Raw genomic sequence first — 19,337 nt, 5'->3', positions numbered from 1 at the left:
GCCCAATTAAAGATTAAATCCACAAGACTTTAAAAACTTTAGGCCATTTTATTTCACAGAAGACTTGGGAATGAAAGGGGAACTGCAGTGTTACATTCCGTAATTTTGAGAGTGCCCAGCGAGGAAGAGAAAATACTGTTTTTACTCTTATAATAAACCAAATAAGAGAAGGGAGTTCTGGAGACAATCCATCTGTAGGTTTAAGGCATGTCAACTGTAACTAGAAGAGTGGAAACCATTATTCTCTTTTTTAAGACTACAGGCTTCCCTGAAACTGATTACAGAAAATTAAATGTCTTCAATATTAACCATAAATTCTTCTAACTTTAGTTTAAAAAAAAACATCTTTAATGTAAATCCATTAAAAAAAAGTATAGTCTATTTTCACAGTAGTTACCATGAGTCCAGCATTGTGCTCTGGAGTGATAGTGTCTGTGCCTAAGCAGACGTATCACACACAATACAAACAGTCTATATATGTATGAAGGCGATGGGGGGCCATTCTGCTCCTCAGGGATGTGAAGTGCCACCTTGGACACTTGCATCCTGGTGTCCTTCCAGACTCACTGTATTAAGTCTGCTGGGGAGGCAGCCTTATAAGTAGTCTAATGACCCTAGTGCGAGAGATTAGCACTGCAGCATTTTTTTTTTTTTTAAAAAGATAAGGAGTTTAACCCTAACTGTGGACCAAATTTTCTTTAACACTTTTACAAAGGTGTTAATGTTGAATTTAGCCTCAGTCTTTTTAATAGATTTAACATTTTTGCCGTATTAACTTTTTTTTTTTTTGGAAATTAAGATAAACATACTGAATGCTAACACTGGAGACAGCAGTTAAATTTTCTAAATTTTTTTTTATTGCAGTCTGCAGTTTTGTAAGATATTACTCGTTTCCTAATCCAATAATCACTAACTAAAATTCATATGCCTATACCCTCCAATTTAATAAAAAGGAGGAAATAAATTACTGAAATGTATGCTAAAAACCATTAGTACCATAGAGCTATTGATAATTTTGTACTTGGGATAAACCTAATGTGCTAGAAAAACATGACAGCATCACAGCTGACACATCTTATATTGTCATCATTATTCCACTGCTGAGCACCATCTCATGACAACCAATAAGAATATAAGCATTCCTTTAACAACTCATTAAAATTTTCTACTTGTACACACAGTGTTTAATATGACTATTATTCTAGAAACACTTTATTATGGTAATGCCAAGAAGATCCAGACTAAATCAAGCCTCATCGTGCTAGAAGCTATAAATATGAAGTAGAGGGAGAGCCCTATTCAGAATGCTACTGCACAAAGAACGGTCTAGAAATCATTTTTCCTGGGATCTATAACTGGCTTAAAATTATTCAAAAATGTTTTTTCATACAAAGTATCATATTCAAAATGGTTTTTAATTCCCCCCCCCTTTTTTTTTAAAAGAACATGGATAAAATTAATTTGGTAATTTTTAAGATGCTGGAAAGTTGATTTAAAAAAAATAAAACAAAAAAACCCAAACATTTCAGATGTATGTTTCCACAAATGAAAATGGATGTTAAAAATGAAAAAGTGCAGGTCATTAGTTCCTAGTGACAATTTATTTTTTTGAGCACTAACAGATATGATGTTAAAAACATATACTTTTCCATAAGGCATCTATATGTAAAGATTCTGATTTTTTACATTTATTGAGTAAGCATGTGGGTGATTAAGTATTTTGGCATGGTAATTTTAAAAACAGAGTTCACCCATTACTATATTGAGCCTCATGCCTCAAAGGGACATGGGACAAAGTCTTTGTTCCTCAGATACAGACATGATACAAAATATGGGTCTTAAATCTAGGTTTACCATGAATTTACAGCTTTATTATTGTGTTATTAATGGTAAACATTAGCTGAAGTTGAAGACTGGAGGCTCAAGTATTCATTTTAAAAAAAACCCCACATACATAAAAACAAATAGACAATGCGTATCATATCAATGCTATACACACTGATTTTTTTCATATTGGGAAAGGAACATTTCAAAATAGCAACACCATCTCTTCTCAGTTTATTATTTTTTTTTGCTATTATTGAAGATACTTGTTTGAAAAAGAACTCTCCTCTCATATCAGAGATTCTTCTCTGTGATTATAGTTAAAAAAAATCAGCCTTTGTTTATGACATCACTATCTGGCAGCATGGAAATGACTGACATCACAAATTCAGTAACACAGGGTTATGAAAGATCAGGTTAGATGTTAACATGCTATCTAATGTAGAAAACACTTAACATAATCTTTAATAGTGAGCAAAAAGCACCAAGAGAAAAGTATAAAAATATTAAAGCTTATGGATTCTTGTTAGTTGTATACATTTTAAGCATTTTTCTCTCAAGTGACAGCCCTTTCTTTTCAAAAGCTGCCTAGGTACACAATGACCTGATTAATCGAAACAGATTCGTAAAGCTGTTCAGCATAGTAGAATAAACTAATAGAACAGAATGTAGCAATTTCCCAAGAGCAATAATAGTCTATCATTCATATACTGGTCTGTATACTACAGGAATATTGATACTCAGTGAGATCCTGACTTTTTCCATAATTGTCATTTATGAAACAAAATGATATTGAATAATGTAAAGGGTCTAACTTTGTTCCACAAGAGCAAGGAAATTCAAAGTTAGGGCAATTACTCCATCCATAACTACACATATTGGGCCCATGCATTGCAGCACGCTGAACTGATCTCAAAACTTTGCAGTACATAGGGCACACAACAGATCCAGTCTTAAAATATCATCTATAAACACATGTATGGTCACGTCAAAAAAATAGTAGTGATCTATAACAACCTCTCTCACTTAGGTTGAACCAGATCCCTGGGACTATGTTATCGACAGATTTGTACTATAGCTGTTTTATAATGCAAGGACAAATGAAGAGCATGATATGGCCTGTATTTTGTATAAATCAAAAAAGAAGAAATCCTGCCATAAATTCAAGGTAGAGTCAATCAGGAATGGAATGGTTTTGCTCTGGTATTAAGAAAAAAAAGAAAGCCACAACACCTACATAGCAGCTTATTTGTATTGTACCTGGGGCTTGATGATCTGAGTGTATTCTTTGACCAAGTATTTGGGATAAATTTTTTTTGCTGTATCTTTCTTTTGAGTCTAAGAACTTGTACAAAAATAATTTAACTACTTTTTTTGTTCTAAAACCACTATTTCAAACGTGCATCAATAACCAAGGTATGAAAAGCCTTCAGTGCCACTAAACCTGCAATTTAAGGCCAACTACTGTTGAGGGGAGAGGGGGCGGCAAGAGCTCTAGTTGTACTTCAATTTGGTGCCCAGGACACGAACGCATTTTAGGAATTTAAGATCTCTGCTCGTCTTGCACTTTCCCCGTCCCCCCACCATCTTTCACCTTCTTGATGATTACTTCTCAATAAATAATAAAAAAAAAAAATGGTGTGAACACAATCATTCAGCATCTTCCAAATTCTGTAATTAGATATGGTAATCCAATATTACTTCTGCCTGGAAATATTTAAGTTCTTTGGTTAAATTTGGCAGGAATCCATTGGGACTTTGGGTACATCATCTTACTGAGACCCTGGTATTAAATTAAGCTTTATCAATAAACCAAAACAACAGAATACTAAATTTAACTGCAGAAGTGAACTCAAGGATTAAACTGTTTTTACAAATACTCCTATTCCACGTGAGGATAACCTATACTTAACACAATCTGCAAGTGGAAGCATTGCTCCCTGACAGCATAAACACTATTAGTGTATACATAAATAAGCTTCAATTGTTATTAGTTGAATGGTGACTGTCATGCCTCTCAAAAGAAATACTTTGAGAAGCAGTAGATTATACTACATTTTCTTTTAATAGCAGGTGCTTCACACCTTTAAAAGTTTTAGCATCTCTACAAGTAAATACTCCCTTAGATCAACTAAAGATTTCAGCAACGAAAGACTTGGGGTTTAACTTGTTTAAAATTACTAAAAGTCTAATAATGCAAACATCCAAAGGAATAAAAGCCAAGTTAGTCATTTCAGCAGATGGCATCCTTGACTCAATGGATATTACTTGTCCTTCTTAAGATCTTTCTATGAAGAAAAAAAAAATCTACACACAAGGCATCTGAACTTTAAGTCTGTGTGTTAATATGCAAAGTGGGAAGCAGACAGTCTATCTTGCAAAGGCAAAGTGCTTAATAACGTAAGGCCAGCAGACGTGAGGGTTTATTTTAAACTGTGCTTCACTGTGAGCTATCACTAGGTACAGCTGGAAGAGGGACAGAAGGCCATGACTGTTCTGAACTCAATCCAGGTCGAAGAGAGTGACAACTTCATGCTGATCAGGTGCAAGATGGTGTAAATCTCACTCTGTGACCATTTTCATCTCCTCAGGACTCCCTCTAGATGGTCTGAAAGAAAATATTCATTTACTGAGGGAGAGCAAACAAATGCTTTTTCACAATGAAGGGAAGAGGATGATAAAATGCATAGTTGCAAGATTACTGTATATTGTGGGACTGCATAAGCATGGAAAGCTTTAGAATGTAATCACAAAACTAGACAGAAATTTGCCTTGGGACCTAATCTTTATTTTTTGTTCATGTGAGTTAGCCCCCATTGAAGATATTGGTATTATACATGAGTAAAAGGCAGGATCAAGCCCACAATCGCTAATCTTGCCCCCTTATGTTATTTATATCAATGATTGCAGTCACATTCTTTATACTGCTTTGGAAACCACAATCCACCCCCTAGTTTTTATTTCTAGATTATTATAGAACAACAAGTTCTTCCTAAAACCCTTCCCCAAACCCACAATGAATAGTTCCCTATTTATAATAAGTTTTTTGTTTGTTCTTACACAGTCTGTGATTCACTCCACACCACCCATATCTATTACTTACTGGTATATCTGCAGAGACCATGGTGTTTGTGATGGGGTCGGAACTGAATTTGTTGGACTCACTAACATGGCACTGTATATGTTAGAGGCAACCACCAGTATACAAAGCAGTATGGGTCCTATGATCGCTCCTTCCAATCCTAGGTAATATGCTCCACCAGCTACTGCGAGGCCTGTCAGGTAGGGATGGCCACCTCTGGAATTACAGCATAAGGAGGAGAAGTTACTATGAGTAATATTTTATAACAGCAAACATCATAATTTATGGAAATGTGGATTGATTAGCAAATGTTATTCAGCATATCAAGCTGATGCAACATTTATAGCAACCTGTAATTACGAGTACAAACATTCTAGTATTATTAATTAGCATTTGATCTTGGTAATGTTCACAATGTAGACACATACTGAAGAAGGGACAGTCGCTGTTCCAAGTAGTTGATTCTAGGTAGGCTCAAGGCTAATCATAAAACACGATCTTTGTAAAGTTTTTTGAATTACAATTTATAAGATGGCTGGCAACATGTGTCTTCGTGTAGCCTCTAATTACTAAAACGGTGACATGTCATGTGTGCCCTAAACTGTACACACGCTAACAAGAGTAGTTTGTAGATTCACAACATTAGTTTTTATTTGCAGAATGGTAATGGGTAAACTAATGAAAATATCTAAAGACACTTGATTTTCGCTGTCTTACTTGTAAAGCATCATAAAGCCATCTACGAAACACAGGCTTGTGAGCAGCCTAGTAACAACTGCTACCAAAGATTGTAGCGACTGTCTCAAAGATGATGCCCTTATGTGTTAAGACCTGGCTATCACCCTATCACTGTTCTATACTGTAATACTAAAGCTGCCATTTTAAATACTGCCAATACTAAAGCCCTGCCTCACTAAGGAAATCCTACAGCAGAAGAAGCCAACACTACAAATAAAAGATGGCAAATGAGCCACTTGCAGGGAGGCAACCATATAATTTAAGACTTGGCACTAGCTCACACACAAATGCACAATGGAAAGGCATCCATGAGTACAGCTGGGTTGGGGGAAAAGGAGAAATATCTGATTATTTTCAAAATTAATTTGAAACTTGAAATAAAAACTTGCTCTATAGTTGTTTAAAAAGAGGAGGGGAAATTTCAAACCTATCTAAAAACATCAGGGAAAAAATTATTCAAAATGTCAAAACTTTCTACCACTTCTAGTAAAAAAACAAACAAAACAATCCCCTCGGCCAAACTCCAACTAATTAATCTAGCATCTGGAAACCACTCCTAAAAGATGTGTTCTAAAGAGATGATTAAAAATGTGTCAAAATGAGAATATTTTATCTGTACTTCCCCCCCACTGCTGTAGTTTAGCAGTTCAAATTAAATGGAAAAGTTCCAAAGCAGAAAACTAAAACCCAACCAACATTAGCATCAGCATCAGCATTATGCAAAAACCAAAACCTAGCCTGCTCAGCATACTTACAGCGCATAAGCCAGCATACAGACAATAAATAAGGAATTGTGTGGAGAAGCTTGTAGTAATATCAGTAGCACACATTTTGAGGGGTGGTTTTGGAACTGAATATACGGGAATGAGAATATTGGCTAGTCAGGCAGAGTTCTGGCGGTTGCTGTCAGTCAAACTTCTACACACAGCACCGAAGATACACAACAATCCCAATTTATACCACCTGCACTATTGCTGTCCTGATCTTTGTCACTACTGCACAGAGTGGGAGCTCAAAATGTAACACACAACTCAGCTTCACTTGCGACATAAATCAGATCTAATACACAGCGAGGGCAGTAGATAATTTGATTATGAGAGGGTAGGATTTAGACAGATTTTTTGTTTCCCTCACTAAAAAATAGCAGACTTGTGACTGATTGCTGAATTCTGTAATTCTTTGTAAATTTTTTCAACTGTTGTGTCAACTTCAAATGTTTTTGGTCCAGGTTGTTTAATTACATAGGCAGCTGCTGCAACAAGTTGCCTGATAAAATACAACTAATATTCGTTTATACATTTAGAAAACCCTACATAACCCAATTATAGCTATTTCTAATGCACTTAATCTAATCTACAATGCAGCAGAGTGTTTTTGTTTTATTTAATGGGAACAACAGTTGGGTTTCTGCTCTGACCCTTAGTAAATTCTCTCTATCACAGGCATTTTATAGGCAGTAAACAGCCATCTCATAGCTGGTGTACAAGAAAATTCTAATGAATAAATGGAAGAATGAGGTCATTGGCTTTTTAATGACCACTGTCCCTACAAGCATAAATAATCTATCATTGGAGAACAGTAGTAATTTATACTTCACTTACTGGAACAAATTCATTAGAAAGGCAACCGGTGCAATAGTCTGAAGAAACTTAAGACTGTATATATTTTACAAGGACCAGTTCTTTGCACAGTATCATTACCTGGCCCCGTCGGATGAGACCAAAAGATTTTAAGACTCTAGCACATCTTGTCTTCCCACAGAAGAGAAATAAACAGTCTACCTAATGCTCTGATTTGATGAACATCCCTAGGTACATTATAATAAAAATTAAGCTCTTCCAAGATCTGACTAAAATAATTTAAGTGTCCTACTAGATCAGGGGTGGGCAAACTTCGGCCCACGGGCCAAATCCAGACTGGGAGACGTTTTAAGCTGGCCCACGAGCTCCTGCCGCGGAGCCGGGTCAGGGGCTGCATCATATGGCTCAGCCCCACTCTGGTGCTCCAGTAGGCGCGCTGGATGGGGGGGCCGCATCATGCGGCCCAGCCTCGTTCCGGCACTCCAGCTGGGGCACCAGGTCAAGGGCTGCACCACGTGGCTCCCGGAAGCCACGCGATGGTCCCGCTCTGAGGGTTGGGGGCTGCTCCACGCTTAGGAGCCAAAGAAGGGACATGCCACTGCTTCTGGGAACCGCTTGAGGTAAGTGCTTCTTGGAGCCTGAACCCCTGAGCCTCTCCCCAGGCCCTAACCTCTGCCCCAAGCCCTGATCCCTCTCCCGCTCTCCAAACGCTCCTGCACCCCAAACCTCTCATCCCCAGCCCCACCCCAGAGCCTGCACCCCAGCCGGAACCAGCACCCTTCCCGCACCTCTGCCCCAGCCCTGATCCTCCTCCGAACTCCTCGGTCCCATTCCGGAGCACTCTCCTACACCCCAAACTCCTCATCACCAGCCCCACTTCAGAGCCTGCACTCCCAACCAGAGCCCTCACCCCCTCCCACATCCCAATCCGGTGAACATTCATGGCTCACTTACAATTTCTATTCCCCGATGTGGCCCTCGGGCCAAAAAGTTTGGCCACCCTGTACTAGATGTACAATTGCTCCTAAAGGCAGAGAAAGTAGCAGTGTCAAAGAGTATATTTTTATATCTGTACATCACTACAAGGTTGTGACCATTCCTTGCAGATGTGGATCTCAGAGTTATTTTTGTCACCTCCAGACTAGGGCACTGCAATGAGCTCTAATTGGAAAGTTCAAAATTTCAGCTGCCTGCTTATTATTCGGGATGCAACTGAAGGGTTTGGATATGACCCTACACAGGTTTGGAGTTTCTCTTCTCTCTCAACAACTGAAATTAAAGGGAAGCTCAAGCTGTTAGGGCCACATTTTTAAAGGTATTTAGGTGCCTAAAGATGCAGATAGGTGCGTAGTGGGACTTCCAACGGTACATAGGTTCTGAACTCCTACAATGGGGGCTGGGTGCCTATGTATATCTTTAGGCATCTAAATACCTTTAAAAATCTGACCTGTAGTCCCTAGATTTTTACATCTGGTGGCTGGTGCCAGAACATTCTTAAGAAGAGCCCCAAACTCCGGTACTCATACTTCAGAACATATTCAACCTGCACTGATTAATCCATAGTTGCTTACTACTGGGTTTCTTGTGCCTTCCTCTGAAGCATCTGGTACTGGTCATTCTAGAGTGAAGATACTGGACTAAATGGACCATTGGTCTGATACAGTATATATGGCAATTCCTATGCTCCTGTATTTGTTTCCATTCTTGCTCAAGCAAAGACAGAGTTGGCTGACTTTCAGGGTATGATGTAAGACTTGTATATGCAGACTACTGCTGATTAGTTGAGTAGAGAGGAGAGTCTTGTGGTAGTACTGACATTTTGAAAAGTTAGATTTATTTATTATTATTATTATTATATGGTCTCATTAAAATGTCCATGTGTTTAAAACACTGAAAACACCACTATAGTTGAACAAATAAGTTAATTAAGGCAAGAGTATGATCCAACAAAAAAAAAAATAGCATGCTCTGAGAGGTCTTCAGTGAGACACTTACCCTGATATATCTGAGTAGATTGCTGTGTCTACAAAGTACGTTGGCAACAGGTGAAAAACCAAGAGCAAAATGGCTTTGCATCCTTCTCCTTGGGTGAGCCACAGATCTAGAATTGCAGGTATAGCTGCCCAGTAGGTTCCCAGAAATGGAACAGCTCCAAGGATTGCTGCCAATGCTAACATAATAGAATACACCGTCAGTCAGAAGTTAGGAAGGAGAGATCAGAAAACATAATATTTTACAAAAAATAAATACTTTGAGTCAGATTCGCCACCTTTTACTGTGCAACAGCTTCATTTAAAATCAATGGCACCACTTGGAATAAGGAACTAAAAGAAGTGACAGCTCTTCCTTTTTTTTTGCTTTTGTTTTTAAACCTCCTCCAAAATTGTGATACCTATCCATATCAAAAATGTTTGATTGTGACATAAAAATGGATGGGAATTAAAAAAAACAAGCAGGAGAAGCAGTCTTGTCAACTCAAGGTAGAAACTTCTATTTTATTCCTGGGGGAATTCTGCGTCACTGCACAATTCAGAATTTTGCTGAAATTAACGTTGTAAGCACAGAATTTCCTTCCTCTCACAGAAATGGGCTGCAGCACTGCTGGCTGCCACTAGGGGCTGCTGGACCCAACAGAGCCCAACTCCCACATAGAAGATCCTGCCAGGGAGAGGGGGATGGAGCTAAAGGGTTCCTGACAGCTACAGTTCCCAGCACCCTCCGAGGGAAGGAAAGGACAGTGCACAAGAAACTCCATGCAAGTGTAGGACTGAGCATCAGACTGTTTCTCCCTCTGGATCCCTGGGCTGGGGGAAGGCTAATTGGGCAAGGGGGTGGGGACAGAAAAGGGTTCAGGTGTATTGGGGGGGGCGCAGCTGGGCACTTGGTGGGGGAAGGGAGATGAGAAACAAACTGGGTTGTCAGAGGTTTCTTTAACTCTCTACTTATGAGGGAAATTAAGTGTGTGTGTGTGTGTGTGTGTGTGTGTGTGTGTGTGTGTGTGTGTGTGTTACAGATATTCTTACTGACAGGTATTTTGAAATAAATTACAAAAATAATTGAAATTGGCGTGATGATGTAGTGTTCTTTTGACAAATAAACTTTGCAGAATTGTGCAGAATTTTAAAATATTGTGTGCAGAATTTAACTTTTTGGCACAGAATGCCTCCAGGAGTACTATTTATACACCAACACAGTTGTGATCAGTAATATGGAAATTAAAAAAAAATTGATTTATATTTTTATTATAGACAGGGCTCATAAAGCTACCTGTTATGGTTGTCCAACACTTCCCTTTTTTAAAGGCCCTGTTGTCAGTTGCTTACAACTTTGCTAAATTTTAACCATTTCCACTGAAATTTTACGTCATATCACGGGGCTGTCTCAGGCAGGCCTTTCCCGCCGCCCTCTTTTAAATAAAAGCTTCAGCCATTTCCAAGAATGAGGCTAGGAAAAAATTCTTTGAATAGCTCTACCATCCCATGCTTTGGAGCAGGGACTGGAAATTTGTCATGGATGTGGCTTTTGCTGTCCCCTGGAAGTCTGACCAAATTTGACTGACCTATAAGTGTTTGAAAAATGTCAGTTCACATGTGTGAACTGACAGATTTCAGAGCATTTAGGTGCTAAAAAAAGATTCTGTCCTCATTAAGCATGCTCCAGACTCTTACAGCTGCTAACGTCAATCAGATGGGGCATGCGCCAACCCCACAGAGTGAGTGGGCATGCTTCATCCCCTCACAGCTTGTGTGCGCATGAGCGAGAGACATGCCATCCCCACAGAGCACATGCTCTCTCTAGCCCAGGGCTACAGGAGCAAAGACAGACTTTCCCTGTTGTGGCTGCTCCAGACTGGAGTAGGGCAGGCAATGGCGCCGGCACCAAAAAGCTTTCCTCTCCTGTGCTCTCAATGACAACCCCCAAATGGCGTGCACAAAGCGTAGCAAAGGAAGCAGATTTATTACAGAAGGGACAAAAACTAGACTGGTTAGAGGGAAAGGAGTAGATTAGGACGAAATGTCTGGTGAGCTTAGGACCCCTCAATGAACCTTAGTTCTGGCATTTCCTTACTTCTGAGTGCTTGAATTTGAAATCTTAAAAGTTCTTTTAGAATAGTTTGCATGTGTAATTATTAATCTCTCAAACAAAGATCTTTATACAGGCAATATTTAATCACTACTGCCACTGAATAATACATGGATACATAGCTACCATCTGTAAAATAAACAACATTTGCTTTGGTTCTTACCTGATGGTATGAAAACAATATTAATTCCAAAAATGGTGTGAGTGAGCCAGGTGTACAGTCCATAGAACCCAGCCATTTTGAGAGAAGCATCGAACACACCTCTAGAATGATCAAAGAAACCCAATTAAACTACTGATTACAAAAGTGGGGGAAATATCAAAACACATGTCCAAGTGCATCATACTAATGATGTAAGTTACTTGGCTCAAATTGTAATGAAGAATAAATTATCCATTTGTTCCCTATGCCAAAGGATGCATTCAACCCAAAGTGGATTTTTTGATTTGCCAAAATTTTCACAATTGTCAGATTCTGTTAAACCCAAAATGATTCCCCCCCATTTTTTCTAAACTGCCTATGAGCTGAAAATTCAGTTATTCACACCACTCTACTTATTAGCTTTATATGCATGCCCTTGCTAATCATCATCTACATCATCTCTCTGCTGGGGCTTAAGAACCCAATAATTTCAACTTCCTCCTGCTATCCTCTCCCTGCTGCCACTTATTCCCACATTTTAGGAGCTGTATAACGTATCAAATGTTTTTGAAGGAATTTATGTATATCTAGTAATTTAAAATGCACCTATTTGAAGTTGTGAGTATATATACACACAACTTAAACATTAGGACTAATGTCTCAAATATGAAATCCTCAAACAGACCTAAACTAGAAGCTGGTCATCCAACACAAAACATTCAGCCACTTGCCCAGAAAAGACATGAGGGAGAAAAAAAAAAAAAGTTTTGCACAATGACCTGAAAGTCAACAAATTCAGATCAATTTGGGTAGCGGGGTGTGGTTTGAAACATTGTTGATGCTTCACTGAAAACACCCTGGGCACTATAGCTGATCTCATTTGCCATAGTGCCACATGGGGAAAAGCAGTCTGAAATAAAATACTTCAGGTCCTGGTTAGTGCAAAAATATACAATACATTTTAGTTATGCTAGAAGGAAACAGCTCAAATCTTTACAAGGAAAAACAATTACAGTAAGCAACCGAAACACCAGAGCTGGTAAAAAAAACTTCAAAATATTAAGATATCATATTTCAATTATTAGATGAAACAATCAGCATTATTTCTGCACTCTCCTTTTCTATTACATTGAATGCAATATGCCAGTTCTCTACAAAAGTTTAAAGAACATAACTTTCTTGTAGTGAAAGTCTGTTTACAGAACTAGTTCTGTTTTTAATTACTTACGCTATCAAAATAAATCATATCTGAAGTACTAGAAAAAATACAAGTTCTGTTCTGATTAACTAAAATTCCTGTTTTTTATCCACTAACTTCACAAAACTAGTGTGGCAAGCATCAGTTTAAAACCTGTATACAATTTTGTCTGTAGTTGGTTTCCTTGTCCAAGATCTTTAGAGCAGTGACTTTTAGGTTTTGGTGAGGAAAGCCTTCAGAGTTGCTCACAAAGAGGAAGTGCTACATATGTACCACCAAGCCAGGAAGGAAGTAATAAAAAACCATGTCAACTATTCCTACTGAGGGCTCTCCTGTTAGTAACACTAAGAATTCATCTCTTCCCTCCCATCTTCGCCTAATCCCTAAACTCTTGCCAAAGCAGTTTCCTCCTCTGTCAGACTCTTCTAGCTCCTGAACCATCCCAAGGCGTTCCCTTCTAATGATGAAGCAAACCCTTCTTCTACAGAACAAAGAGCAGTCTGCAACCATTAAGTGAGGCTCCTAATTGGCGATGTGAATTTTTTTTTTTTTAAATTGTTATATAGCTTGTCAGGAGCCTTCAAAAATAAGAAAAAAAAATCATAATTAGGAGGATTCCGTTACCCTTTAATATTTAAACACTGGTTGCGGGAACCCAAGTTCCAATATGGGTTAATATAAAACTTTTAAATCTTCAGGTTTATACTGTCCTTTGAAACGGAACATGAGCTGCTACACAAATAAAGTTGAGGTTAATTTTCTAGCCAAAAATCACTGAAAAGTATCTCCACTGTGTCTCTCTGCTTACTGTCTCTTAGAAGATGCTTGTATACTTTGCCACAATTAGCATGATACATGGTCTCCAAAGAGATTTTTGAGAGTGGATGGATATTAGTTTTCAGTTTGTGAGATCTGGCTTGAGGCAGGTGTCTGAGGTACCAATTTCACTTGAAATTAAACTGTTCCATCTACAGCTCCTTGAAAGAATTTTCGGTCACTGAAAATTTCCCCATAGCCTATGAAAGAAGAGAGGACTGTCCTACTATGATAAATGCAACAGTAAACAACTCCATGAGCCAAAAAAATCCTTTGGATTTCTAAATATAACTGTGTATTAGAAAACAACTGTAAATCTGCTTTCTGCACACAGCAAAGCACTTGAAACAAAGGATCAAATTTATTTTAACAACGAAGTGAAATCTGTAAGAACTGCATCCACTTATGCCATGCACTCATCTTAAAATAAAGGCATTTCAGACGTCTTTGATAATTAGCAATAGCTAATATATTTTCTTAGTATGCCAGAGTTTTAATGAGTATGTAATCTGCACAGATCACTAAGAACTCATCTCAGTGAGACCATAAAAAATCATCACTATGTATCTTTAGAGCTGTGTATTTACTTAGATAAGTTATTTTTGTTAATTACTTATTGATAATGCAGTAGGCTGAATTTTTAAGTAAGTTTGATAGTGTTTACACTGATAAGCCAGTTATGCATATGATGTTAGAATAATAAAAACCAGGAAATTGACTGGACAGGCTTAAATTTGTTACACTCAAAACTTCGGATCCAATTTCTGTTATCATAACCATGAAGCACATCTCTGAATGTGAGCCCAGTTAGTCCTTTTAGTAACTGATATGAACATTATGCATTATCTCCTCCATCTTTGATGATAGACCCTCAGAGTGGTTTTGTGCAAAAATCATAAAGTTCTATAATACCATAAAAAGTGGCAGACCTTTCTGAGCCAATTTAGCAAGCTAACATTTTCACTCACACAGGAAGGATTAATTTGTGCTTTTGAACCTGCTCAGATGTGTAATCCAATAGGGAGGTGTGAATGTTCCTCAGTCTTTACATGTTTCAACAAAGTCAGAATGTCAAATGCAAAATGTATCACTGAGGAACACCATGTGGATGAAACATCACTTGGAGCAGCTGTGGTCTGTAAATGGGATTACAGAAATTCAAGAACAGTGTATGGCATACCTTGATATTCTTGGTTTTACTTAACTGCAAAAGGCACACACATGAGAAAACAAAAGAATAGTAAGTGCGCTCACCTTGTGCTATTCAAGCTCAAAATCTGGGGTGGGGGGGGAAAATCATGTTGGATCCCCACTTACTTCTGGATAGTTACGTACCAGCAGTGGCCAGAAACCCACTTCATTTTATCATTTCTACTTAGCCAGCAAGTTGTAGATTCTACTATGGTGATCCCTGACTTTTTCCTGTTAGTACTGGATTAGAATTAATGCAGTCAGGCTAGAACTTCCTGTTAATTTCTTTGTGAAATTTACAGTGATTTTCTCTAATTAGGCCTTAAATGAGTTGGCTCCTGGTGATCTCACGCTACCTTTCCCCCCCCATGAGATATCTCTGAGATCACAGGAGGCAAACAGCCCCTAGTCCTGCAAAGAAAAGGTGGAAGGACGACATATACAAGTTAGGGTTTCTGGACTGTGGAATCTATTTCATGCTTCAGCTGAAAGTATTATTTTACTTCCAGAGCTCTCTACAAGGCCTATGTTTTCTAAAGTTTTTCCTGAGCACTTGGGAAAGAGGAGCAAGTGGACTGGGCTGGAGGAAGAGTTTTCATCTGAGGGAGTAGAGTGGGCTTATGAGGGATGAATTTATTGGACACTATCCTAAACTAACAACATGTTTTTATATTAAGGGTATACACGCTCTGAGCATTGGATGCAAATAATTAAAAATTGGAAAAAATATGCTGTTCCAACAACTTGTAAAACATGGCATTCCACTGAGTACAGTGAATAGCATGTCAGAAGCCAGCTGGTGGCCTGTTACAGCGCAAAGGCCAGTGATCTTCACTGTAATAGGGATAAGGGAGCTCAGGCAACCTAGAATACTTGGGTTACTTTTCATCTCTCAGAGAGGTTAAGGAGATACACAAAAGGAAGAAAAGGAGTACTTGTGGCACCTTAGAGACTAACAAATTTATTTGAGCATAAGCTTTCGTGAGCTACAGCTCACTTCATCGGATGCATTTGGTGGAAAATACAGTGGGGAGATTTACACACACACACACACACACACACACACACACACACACACACACACACACACACACACACACACACACACACACACACACACCAACCACATGAAACAATGGGTTTTATCATACACACTGTAAGGAGAGTGATCACTTAAGATGAGCTATTACCAGCAGGAAGGAGGGGTGGAAGGAGGAAAACCTTTCATGGTGACAAGCAAGGTGGGCCATTTCCAGCAGTTAACAAGAACGTCTGAGGAACAGTGGGGAGTGGGGTGGGAGGAGAAATAACATGGGGAAATAGGTTTACTTTATGTAATGACTCATCCACTCCCAGTCTCTATTCAAGCCTAAGTTAATTGTATCCAGTTTGCAAATTAATTCCAATTCAGCAGTCTCTCGTTGGAGTCTGTTTTTGAAGTTTTTTTTGTTGAAGGATAGCCATTCTCAGGTCTGTAATTGTGTGACCGGAGAGATTGAAGTGTTCTCTGACTGGTTTTTGAATGTTATAATTCTTGACATCTGATGTGTGTCCATTTATTCTTTTACGTAGAAACTGTCCAGTTTGATCAATATACATGGCAGAGGGATTGCTGGCACATGATGGCATATATCACATTGGCAGATGCGCAGGTGAACGAGTCTCTGATAGTGTGGCTGATGTGATAGGCCCTATAATGGTGTCCCCTGAATAGATATGTGGTCAGAGTTGGCAACGGGCTTTGTTTGAAGGATAGGTTCCTGGGTTAGTGGTTCTGTTGTGTGGTGTGTGGTTGCTGGCGAGTATTTGCTTCAGGTTGGGGGGCTGTCTGTAAGCAAGGACTGGCCTGTCTCCCAAGATCTGTGAGAGTGATGGGTCGTCCTTCAGGATAGGTTGTAGATCCTTGATGATGCGTTGGAGAGGTTTTAGTTGGGGGCTGAAGGTGATGGCTAGTGGTGTTCTGTTCTTTTCTTTGTTGGGCCTGTCCTGTAGTAGGTGACTTCTGGGTACTCTTCTGGCTCTTCTCGTCAAGAATTATAGCATTCGGAGACCAGTTGGAGGGCGCTTCGGTCTCTCTGGTCACTCGATCACAGACCTGGGCGTGGCTATCCTTCAACAAAAAAGCTTCAAAAACGAACTCCAACGAGAGACAGCTGAGTTGGAGTTGGTTTGCAAACTGGATACAATTGACTTGGGCTTGAGTGGGGACTGGGAGTGGATGGGTCATTGCACAAAGTAGGGCTGTTTCCCCGTGGTGTTTCTCCCCCCTCCACCCCACCCTTCCTCTGATATTCTTGTTAACTGCTGGAATTAGCCTACCTTGCTTGTCACCATGAAAGGTTTTCCTCCTTTCCCCCCCCTGCTGCTGGTGATGGCTTATCTTAAGTGATCACTCTCCTTACAGTGTGTATGATAAACCCATTGTTTCATGTTCTCTGTGTGTGTGTGTATATAAATCTCTCCTCTGTTTTTTCACCAAATGCATCCGATGAAGTGAGCTGTAGCTCACGAAAGCTTATGCTCAAATAAATTTGTTAGTCTCTAAGGTGCCACAAGTACTCCTTTTCTTTTTTGTGAAAAAAAAGTCGCTGACAGACTAACACAGCTGCTACTCTGAAACCTGTACCTTGGAGAGTAATATATTACTAAGATCCCATATGCTTTTTTGCAGCTTGACCTAAATGCTGCACTGGAGTGTTATGGAAGACTAGAAGTCCTGTAGTAGCTCTGGAGAAGTTAAAAAATAAATGGGAGGAGGGTTTGCAGAGTAAAATGAATGAATAAACTGAAGTATGCTTTTTACTATTTAATTTTATATTCAAGTTAAAATTTATATTCACCCTGAACATTAATTTTCAACAATAACTGGCTCTTATCTAATGCTTTTCATCAGTAGATCTGAAAGCTCTTTAGAAAGGAGATCCATGTCATTACCCCATTTTACAGATGGAGAAACTGAGGCACAGAGAGAAGTGACTTCCTTAAGGTCAACGAGCAGGTCAGCGGCAGAGCTGGAAATAAAATCCAGGTCTCCTCAGTCTCAGTCCCATGCTCTATCCCTTAGGCCACATTCAGAGAATGGTAATGGTATTAGTCCAGCCACTGCAGCCATTCAGGGAAAACTGGAGATTTGAAATAAATAAAGTGGGGGATAGTTTAGGATTTTGGAACACAGGAAGGTATTGGAGGCTATTTTAAGCTGGGAAATAAGCAAGTTAGCTGGTTATTTTTGTTAAAATTACCAGCCGTAATTAACCAAGTTAGTTAATTCTGACATTTAAATTATCATTAGGTTTAAAAATTAACGCTTCACTGTGATCTTCAGGTAGTTCATCCTTTCCTTAGAGCTAGTGTCTGCCTCATTCTGCACGTAACCTGAATCATCACTGAATTCATCTGGAATGCTGAATCTGAAAGGTTTTCACCACCAAAGCAAAAGTGTAGATTCTGGTACACAAATCTGATTCAAAAAGTGATTCTATGCTGATTTCAGAAAGGCAAAAGGGGAAGGAAGGAAAATTTTGGAAATGCCATTTTTAACCTTCGACCCCCACCCGATTCATATATTATACTCACTGAAAGCAAATGAACACTATATACACACACAGACAAGAACTATAAATTGCGAAAATGTAACACTTTTCTGCATTCTTGTGAACAATTAATCTCTGTAAAAGATACTTTGGTACTGAAAGTGCATGCAGGCTTCTTTCAAGACTTAGTTTGTTAACATTTGTTTAATAAAAACTCACTCAATTAAAAAGGTATACTATTAACACTGCAGTCAGAAATTCACACATTCTAGCTTTCCTGAGCATATTATACACTTTTACCCTTAATATGCTGGAAGACCACTGTTTTCTCTGGGAACTGCAACACCATCTCATTTTCTCAACTATTTGATTATTCTGTGAAAGCAATAGCCTGGATACATTTAAGTGATTGATCAGCTTTTGCATAACACAGCTCTCTACATCGAAGTTACTACAATAAAAGCTGTTTTATCCAGCACTTCACCAACCGGAAACCTCTATAAACTGCCATTTCTGATCTTCATTGAAATTCCGCGTGCTGGGCCGGCAGGGGGTGCTGGCGTGGGAAGGGGTGCAGAGCGCGGGCTCTGGGAGGGAGTTTGGTTGTGGGGGCTCAGGTTAAGGGCACAGGAGAGGATGCGGGGTGCCGGATCCAGGGGCCACATACCTTGGGCGGCTTCCCACAAGTGGTGGCCTATCCCTGCTACTCCTAGGTGAAGGCGCTACAGGCAGCTCTGTGCGCTGCCTCCACCCCACCCTGAGTGCTGCCTCCGCAGTTCCCATTGGCTGGGAACCATGGCCAATGGGAGCTGCAGGGGCAGCACCCGAGGGCAGAGGCAGTGCACAGAGCCATACCTTTGCCTAGGAGCAGCCGGGACAGGTCGCTGCTTGCGGGGAGCTGCCCAAAGTGAACGCCCCTCGGATCCGGCACCCCCTCCCACTGCCCCGAGCCCCCTCCTATACCCAAACTCCTTCCCAGAGCCCATGCCCCCACCCTGCACTCCCTCCCGCACCCAAATTCCCTTCCTCTTAATTAACTGGCATTTTTCACTTACCGGAATTCCCCATTCCCCCAACTACCGGATAAAACAGCTTTTACTGTAAATAAAAGTTCTGAAGCGTTAATAGAAACCTGATTGCATCAAACGTT

General features: G+C 39.6%; 1 protein-coding gene across 7 annotated transcripts in view; it reads right to left on the bottom strand.

Moving 5' to 3' along the window:
- Nucleotides 1-19,337, bottom strand: part of TMEM245 (transmembrane protein 245) — a 128,107-nt gene that overhangs the window by 5,867 nt on the left and 102,903 nt on the right. For 6 of the 7 annotated variants that reach the window (XM_038389289.2, XM_038389287.2, XM_038389286.2 and 3 more), the window contains 4 exons: nt 11,471-11,571; nt 9,220-9,394; nt 4,928-5,122; nt 659-4,432 (listed from right to left, as the gene is read on the bottom strand). In XM_038389289.2, the coding sequence (XP_038245217.1) occupies nt 4,387-4,432; nt 4,928-5,122; nt 9,220-9,394; nt 11,471-11,571 (517 nt within the window). In that variant the 3' untranslated portion in view covers nt 659-4,386. Of the gene's footprint in view, nt 1-658; nt 4,433-4,927; nt 5,123-9,219; nt 9,395-11,470; nt 11,572-19,337 lie in introns of those variants that run through there. The other variant, XR_006279154.1, reaches the window with a different exon arrangement.

This window comes from Dermochelys coriacea, chromosome 2 (genome assembly GCF_009764565.3).
Source record: "Dermochelys coriacea isolate rDerCor1 chromosome 2, rDerCor1.pri.v4, whole genome shotgun sequence".
In the NCBI taxonomy this organism is placed as follows: Eukaryota; Metazoa; Chordata; order Testudines; family Dermochelyidae; genus Dermochelys; species Dermochelys coriacea.
The sequence above is the reverse complement of the archived record's forward strand: the minus strand, read 5'-3'. Positions and strand labels throughout refer to the sequence as shown.